The following is an 8,364-nucleotide window of genomic DNA, read 5'->3' as shown; positions in this document are numbered from 1 at the left end:
TGACTTCACTAAAATATAATTATAAAAGTTTTATGTAGCACTTAGATTTGTAGTTTCGAGCTGGAATAAGCAGATAGCGAGAAAAGACAGCAAAACTAAACAGAAAAAAAGTTCAGTTACTCCACGAGATCGTAAAGACTACGGTGAACTAGTTCGGTAAAATTGGAAAAAAAAAAAGTCACTCGCTGAATACAAAGATACCTAGACACGTATTTATTTCTTGTTTTACTTAGAAGTTACGATAGAATTCAGCATTTGCAACATGCATACACAATATGTTGGTAGGAGACGGTTGAGGTCCTTTTTCTTGCATGTTTCCGAGTTTCATTATACTGGTCTATTTTAATCTTCTCTCTCGTGAAATAAAATTTCATGTATTGCTTTTGCTTACAATGAAAAAAAGATCAGGTTTTAGAACAATTTTGTAGCACCGATTAGAAGCCGTCTCTGGTAAAGTAACGTACATTCCTGAAACAAGGTGAAAACGTTTGTGACAAACAAACAACAGAGGGGCTTAAAGATGTATGGACAATGAGATTGTAATCGTGATTAAGTAAGCAACGCTGTTAAATCACATGGTTATCAATAAAACCGTCGAGAGAGTTTAAGTTACTTTGCCTTCTAGAAATGACTTGTTACTTTGCGAATAGTGATAAAGACAACACACTACCATCTGATTTGCAATGAGGTAGAAGCAGAAGTAAGGAGTTTATTCGTGGACCATCTGTCGGAACAAAAGGGGTGGCCTATAATTTATATTCGACCGAATGCGACTTCCCTTTCATGGAAAAAGTGAAGAAAGTTTCGGTAATACCTTGAGAGCGGGACGGATTATCAGACTTAAAACTGTAAAACGCATAAAAAAACAACAACAAAAATCAATCAAACAAACAAAAAAAACTAAAAAAATAAAGTAAAAGTAACTGGCAACCTAGAATTGGCACATGGAATGACTGTTAAGCTCAGGCGTGATAATAACAGTACTTTGCTCTTCTCCAATCTACATCGAGTCTGTATGGATTAAAAAAAAAAAAAAAAAAAAGGTGTACTGAGAATTAACCAGCGTATCCTACTAAATCAGAAGTACGTTGATGAGACGAAAGTGCAAAGCTGCTTTGCTATTTCCATTGACCCCTGCAAGTCTCGTGCCCACCTTGGCATACCCCAAGACAACCCACGGAGTTCTTTGAGAGAAACTCCCTCCTTACCCACTCAGCTCTGTCTTTAAGTTTTTTAGTTGATTAATCCCGCCATTACTAGCCCCTCTACAGGAGTCCATACACCCTTTAATTTTCATTTTCTCTTAGTTCAGGCATCAACGAATCCAAGAAGCTTAGTTTTAAAACCTCAGTTTTAAAACTATGGTGAAAACGAATTGATATGATCCCTCACTAGATTTCGCATATCAATAACGCTAACATCTGGCCCATTGGCCTTTTATGTTCTGACTCTAACAAACAGAAAATGCAATCGCCGAAGGAAAACGGAGTGATAAAATCACGAGCTACGCAGGCGTCTGTATTGCCTAGCAGTTTATTTTGATTACTGTTACAAACAAGTCCTGGATGGATCTGTTCTTACTCCTTTACTTTAGCACGGCATTAATGTATTTGGATGGCTTCATTGGAAAAATAAATATTGTATCTCAAGCAACCAAAAGACCTGGTATTCTCTTAAAGCCGCTCAATGCCAGTAAAAAAAGGTATAATAAGTAATGAAGGAATGGAAAAGCTTTCTATCAGCAAGTGTCTTAAATTCTCGAGGTCTTTCAGTTGAGGCTAAAGAAACGAACCTGACAATCAAAAGAAAAATAGTTCGTTCCCAACGGCAATTTCACATGTCACCTTACGCGCACATCAAGTCACCACACAAACCAACTATGAATACCAATAATTAATCTTGTACGGTGTTAGTCTTACTATAAAGTTTTACACTGTTTAATTAGAACGCTGATCTATGTAAAACAGGTAATTTAGTGTTAACAACTGAGTTGAAAACGTAAATTGGCCACCGTTAAGAGTAAAAAAGCTGACGTTTCGAGCGTTAGCCCTTCAGTCAGATCGTCAGAACTTTTCGAGCGTTAGCCCTTCGCCATCGCTCTGACGAAGGACTAACGCTCGAAACGTCAGCTTTTTACTCTTTACGGTGGCCAATTTACGTTTTCAACTTAGTTGTTAACAGTAAGTAAACTACCTGCTATACTCTCCCACCGACGCAGCACCACAGTTTCTTTAGAGACGTACCCCCTTTATTCTATGTAAAACAGACACGTACTGACCATTTGCTATTAGAAAGATTAAACTGAGTTTATAAATGAAGACTATCAATCGTATGGGTCAGCGAGCTATGACACGCAGCTTGTGAAAAGCACTGGCTTTTGGTGAAGATTTTCGAACTTTGCCTTACTTTACCACAAGAAACTATTCAAAATATGCGACGGTGGTATTATCAGATTTAACTACCTATACCGATATCAGTTAAAAGTCATTGACTACGAGATAATTTCTGTCAAAACACGACATTCTACAACATTTCACAACATTTCATCCTGCCCGCGCGAATTTTCCCTAGGGACTGGAGAGGCAGAATCTTGTTGATCTGCTGATCGTAAGGCTTCGCGGGCAAGAAAGTTCTCTCTCTTGACTTGATTGTCAACTTCCTTCGGAACATCGGGGATAATCCAAGCCAAGATTGCCGTCATACCGAACACGATGTGCTGCACAAAATAACAAAATAATAAGACGATCAGCCAAACACAAGAAGAAATATTAGATGGTAGGTAAGTTTCTTCAACTGAACCGTTTTTTTTTTTTTGGTTGGTCAGTTTTAAATGTTTCACAGAACTGCTACAAGGATCAACTAGGAAACAGAGAGGAACACAGATAGGGTGGAATCTTCTTTTTACAACATTACTGCAGTAATCTCAACCAACAATTCTATTTGTAGGAAAATACTCCGATTCTCAGTATCCCATCAGGTGCATCATAACGAGCGTCCCACAATTAAAAGTGGACACAAACTCACCAGAAAGGCAACCACAAAAAACAGCTTGGCCGCCAAAATATGCCAATAAGCTGTCGAGAACTTGTAAGCATTCGGATTTGGAAGGGTCGTGTTGAGTATTGTAATTTTTGGTCGTTCATAATACCCTCGGAATCTAAAATGCAAGCACACAAGACCTTTAAAACTTGAGTTATAATGGATGACTTATGATTCTTACAATAGTGTCACCAAGCGTCCAGCAAGCTTTGACAAATTAATGAATCAGTACACTAATCAGTAAAGGCGATTCTTTTTTCTGCAAGAACTAAACCATAAAACAGAACCCTCCTTGTTATTTTACCTGCAGGTAGATAAATTAAACCCACAACTGTTAATTCTTAGGGGGAACTCAACAGCAGCAGCTCCAGAAGGTCTCTCAGACTCAGGAAAATCATCCACCGCAAAACACGACAAGGTGTGGTTTACAAATCCTTCCAAGCTGTCGTTGTGTTCACCTAGGGTGTAATACAGTCTGGGGACGAATTCGGAAACAAAGGCAATCACAAAGCCCTAACAAAAAGGGTAAGAAAAAAACAAGTTACCGTGATTATACATTGTGGCTTTCCTTACAATAAGTTCTCTTTGGTTTTAAATCAAAACGCCGAGTACGACATGTTTTTCACCTTTGACAACAGGTAGAACAAAGAGATAACTCTCTGCTGTATTCTGCTCTTTAAATCGCTGATTCAAATTATTCAAGTATGCTTCCTTCAACTAAAGTGACTCGAACCGCAGCATGCAGCACGTACGATTAATGAAGCAATACTATTGCTCAAGTTCTTTTGAATACAAACTGTTTTCAAGCAAAATGAGCGGTCCTTGTAGAACACGCTAAATCATTGTCTGTCCGCTTGAATTTGCAAGTTACCAAAGCCATGAAATATCTCATCCTAGTAGGAAATCCTTCAGTTTTAGCTCTTACAGGTCAATAACTACCATCAGGTGACCAAATTTGACTATATTATTGTTATTTGATTTAAGTCAGGACCAACCTTTTTTGCTTGAACATGGGAAAAACTGTCTCATTAATTTTTTCTTTATTCGATAAAATTGGGGGAAAAAACAACTGTGTTTGTAACTGAATCTGTCGCCCAAGTAATTTTTCTGTGTTTATTTTCCGTTTTTTTAATGATTTTCTTTCAATTTCAATCCTTAAAGAATTAATATTCAAAAACGCACAACTTTGTTAAATAGATTCTTACATTTACGACCACAGAGATCTTCGTAACGCCTTTCAAGATTGCGTACCAAATTCCTGTGAAAACAAAAGGTTTTTTTTTTTCAAGTGTTCCGTTCGGTAGTTCCTAAATAGAATTTCAATTAATAAAAAATGTTTAAGACCAACAAAAATAATCGGCCCTCTTTTTGTATATAACGCATACCTATATCCTGCGCACGAGCTGCCATTGGGCGCTGAAAAACCACGATAAACTTGTAAGCATCAAGACGAATTTCCAACAAGTTATTGATGAGGGCAAAGAACGGTCCAAGTGGAAAGGCGGCCACAAATAGTGTCACAAAGCCATACTGGATCACTGGAAAAAACAAAAACAAAAAAAAACAAAAAACAAAAAAACAAAACAGAGTTCATAACCAGTAAAATCTCAACCATCTCCTTCGCTCAACCGTACAAGCTGCGCAGTTCTTACCCATCTCAAGGTATTCATAAAACAACCCGTGCACGGGATACTGAGTCAAGTCATAGTCCAGTTCCCAACGTGTGTATTCGGTCAAGTCGGGGGTTTCAATATTCTGACGGCGTCTCCACCAGTTCTGAAGCTTTCTGTGGAAAATAATTATAATAATAATAATATAAACCTCAGTCAAATACCAAGTGAGTTTTCGCGCGAAAACATGATATCTTCACACGTGAAGATAACATGTTTCTCTTTACACGTGGAAACAATACCGATACTATGATTATAATATTACAAGGCCGCTTGGAGCTACGAAATTTCTCTTCACGCGTTGAAAAATATTTCTCTCGTTCGTTTCGCTCACTCGTGAAATGTTTCCCAACACTCGAACAGAATTAATTATCTTCGCGCGGCCATGTAATATCCTCTATTTTCAGGAATAAAAGAGACCATAGTGATAATAATAATAATAATAATAATAATAATAATAATAATAATAATAATAATAATAATGGTGACGATATCAACTACAGCAATAATAATAATAATAATAATAATAATGAAGATGATGGTGGTGGTGGTGGTGGTGGTGGTGGTGATAATGATGATGATGATGAAAAAATAGGAGTGCTTACCCAAATGATCATCCCACTCATTTGAAATTTGAGTCAAAATATTATTAATCCAAAACGTTCGCAGAATGAGTGACTTGGCCTGTGAAATACTGTTTTACAGGACTAAACAATTAAAAGTATTATTTCACTGTAAAATGTGTTTGGAGCATGTTCCCACAATAATAATATACATGGAAAAATTTCTCAGTTCTGATTGGTCAAGATAAATGCAGTTTTCAGGTAATTCAGTGCAGAAGAGAGTTAATTCAGTGCAGAAGAGGGTTAATTCAGTGCAAAGAAAGTAACAAATCAAACATTCTGATTGGTCAATAATCAAAGAAACTCATAGATAGCCAATCAAATGAGAGCCTTCGATGTCGCAACAAAATTTGAAAATTTGAAAATTTGCGAGCGAAACAATGGCCTGCTTTTTAAGTAGGTTTTCTTTCGCCACCGCAGCTGAAAACAGCTCAGACAACCAAAACACTGTAAAAAGCACTGTTTTTGGTTTCGGTCTGGAAAAAGTGGTTTTTAGAGAAGGGAATTGCCAAGGAAATCAAAAATTACAAGCCGACCTTGCTTAACACTTTGCTCGAGCGATCCAACGCCGAAATTAAAAACAAACATGGTTAAACCTCGAAAACGACGATTCCATATCATCGAAAGTGATTCGGACACAGACTGAACAATTCCTTGAACTGTTTAGCCGGACTTTGAACTTTTTTGCGCCTTAAAGATGTGAAGATATCATCGCATATTATTTTTTGATCGTACATTGTTGTTTTGACCGAACGCACGGTTTGAATAAATTATTTTTGCTCTTGATGCGCGCGCTTTGCTTCTGCTTAACTATGATAAGCCATCTCGTATTTTTTCATGTCTATTATTAACACGTAATCCCATGATTTTTCTCGTACAATTTGGAATAAATAAGCACTTGTTAAGTTTTTCAAAGACCACAAATTGCACTCGCCCTACGGGCTCGTGCAATTTTGTTAGTCTTTGAAAAAATTTACTCGTGCTTATTTATTCCAAATTGCACTCGAAATCATGTGATTACCTATACAAATACATTCCCTGATTTTTTTTTCAGCGATTCCGGTTTTCTGATTACTATACCTGTGTTTCACTTACGCTATAAATGTGCTTCTCCAATAAGCTATTACACCTTTATGTATGTCGTATTGCAAAACTGTCCAAGTATATCGAGCACAACGTAAATACTCCTAGTTAACAGTAACTGTTATTACATTAGAATACGTAAATGTCCATAAATGTGTAATTTTCTAAAACCTGCCTTAAGTCCAATGAAGTCTCAAAAAGCGGGAACGTTAAAAATGTACCTCATCTCTTTACGGGCTACTTACGGGACGATTATTTCAATAAAATTATTGAAGATCTGCTTTCCAACCATGATAACTGCCAGCTGGACCAAGAGCTCAAATAAACAACCTGCCGGATTACACTGCCAGAACAACATAAAAATGAACTCAGAATTCTCCTTTACAACTGCTCTATGTTTGAAAGATATTTTCAGTTACTTTTATGCCTTATTTTACTTTCTATTTTCTGATTGAAATGAACTAATATTGTCCAAAGGAGGTAAAAAAGTCAAAAATAAGATTCAAATTGTTAAAGCAACTATTTCCAAGTCGGCAAACCTTGCACTGTCAAATTTAACGAACATCACATACACCCTTACGATATAAATTCTAATCAAACGCGTCCTTTTTAAACTGGTCCAACTAATGGGACCAAAGGCGAAAAACATTATTTACTTCAATTACAAACAATGTCTAAAGACGATCTTCCCTTCCTTTTCTCGCAAATTTTTGACGACAGTACCGTCTGATCAACCCAATGCAGCTTTAAATACCCTAAACTGTCACAAAAAAGCTTTACATATCGAATACTTTTTCTTACCTCTTCTTGTCGAAAACCAAATATCCTGTTAAATTCTGCTGGCCTTCCAGGGCTGAAAACAAACATTTTTTTGTCAGCGCAGTTCTTTCTTCCATAGGGACGAAAATTGTTGTCCCCGTAGGTCTGTTCAGTACCATTTTTAAAATTATGCATAAAAAATCTGTCTCACCCTAAACAGATAACTTATAATTGTCAGTTGAAAATATTCTCAAAATATGATTCAATACGTTCATTCTACCGCTGTGATGCCAAACAATTTTTAATGTGTTTAACGCTTCTATGTAAATAGATAAAAGTTCCTACTGGTAATTATGTAAAACTATTTTTCTGAAGATTTTTTTCCTTTTGATGTGAATCGCGACGTTTCAATGGCTTAGTGCGAGTTTTCTTTACGTGATGAGGTCGAGTGTATACGAGTCACCTTCTGAAACATTATGCTCCAATGTGGTGGGCTGTTTCTCAACAGCTTAGCGCGTTTCGAAGATTCGCTGTAACACGGCTCTCCTGTTGTTGTTTTTGATCGTCAATATCACAACACAGCATCACAAAGAAACAAGACAACAGCAGAACCGTGCAACAGCAAATGGGTGAGGGAAGATCACGATCTGCATGTCATTCGAAGAGCCTAAATCGTGAGAAAAACAATGACACTTAAGGCTGGCGGGAAAAATCCCGGATAGTCGGGAATTTCAATATTTCTCGATGATTCCAGAGTTTTCTAATTAATGAAACTCGAAATCGTAGACATTCCGATTGTCTGATGGTTGGCGAAAAATAGAACAGACACCACTTCATTTGGGACTCGGGGCTACAGGAGCCAAGGAACGGTAGCAAATTAAAACTAACGACAGTTCAAAATAGGAGTTTTCATTAACCTTCAGTAATCGCGGATCATCGCAAAAATCTGGGTTGCGTCAGTAAAAAAAAAGCGCTCTCGATTTTAACCGATTTGTCGTCAGTCGTCCCAGACAATCGAAAATGTCCTACGATTTTGAGTTTTCTTTCCTTAGGAGAGCTCTAAGTACTTTTTTTCCCCTTGTTCCTCATGACATAAAACCTCACCTGAGTTAAAAAACGCAATATAAAAGAGTGACGAATAGAATTTCCCAAACTGGAAAAGGTACATCTTAAATGAAAAGATGTCTTCA

General features: G+C 37.1%; 1 protein-coding gene across 1 annotated transcript; it reads right to left on the bottom strand.

The window, feature by feature from the left end:
• Positions 1-1,515: 1,515 nt before the first annotated feature.
• Positions 1,516-7,374, bottom strand: LOC131779803 (anoctamin-4-like). The gene is made up of 8 exons (XM_066159743.1): positions 7,217-7,374; positions 6,661-6,758; positions 4,692-4,825; positions 4,425-4,577; positions 4,245-4,297; positions 3,344-3,552; positions 3,025-3,157; positions 1,516-2,716 (listed from the first exon to the last, which is right to left on the bottom strand). Exons 1-8 carry the CDS (start codon positions 7,367-7,369, stop codon positions 2,534-2,536), a joined length of 1,116 nt encoding a protein of 371 aa, XP_066015840.1. The 5' UTR covers positions 7,370-7,374; the 3' UTR covers positions 1,516-2,533.
• Positions 7,375-8,364: the final 990 nt, after the last annotated feature.

Source organism: Pocillopora verrucosa, chromosome 1 (assembly GCF_036669915.1).
Source record: "Pocillopora verrucosa isolate sample1 chromosome 1, ASM3666991v2, whole genome shotgun sequence".
NCBI lineage: Eukaryota > Metazoa > Cnidaria > Anthozoa > Scleractinia > Pocilloporidae > Pocillopora > Pocillopora verrucosa.
The sequence above is the reverse complement of the archived record's forward strand: the minus strand, read 5'-3'. Positions and strand labels throughout refer to the sequence as shown.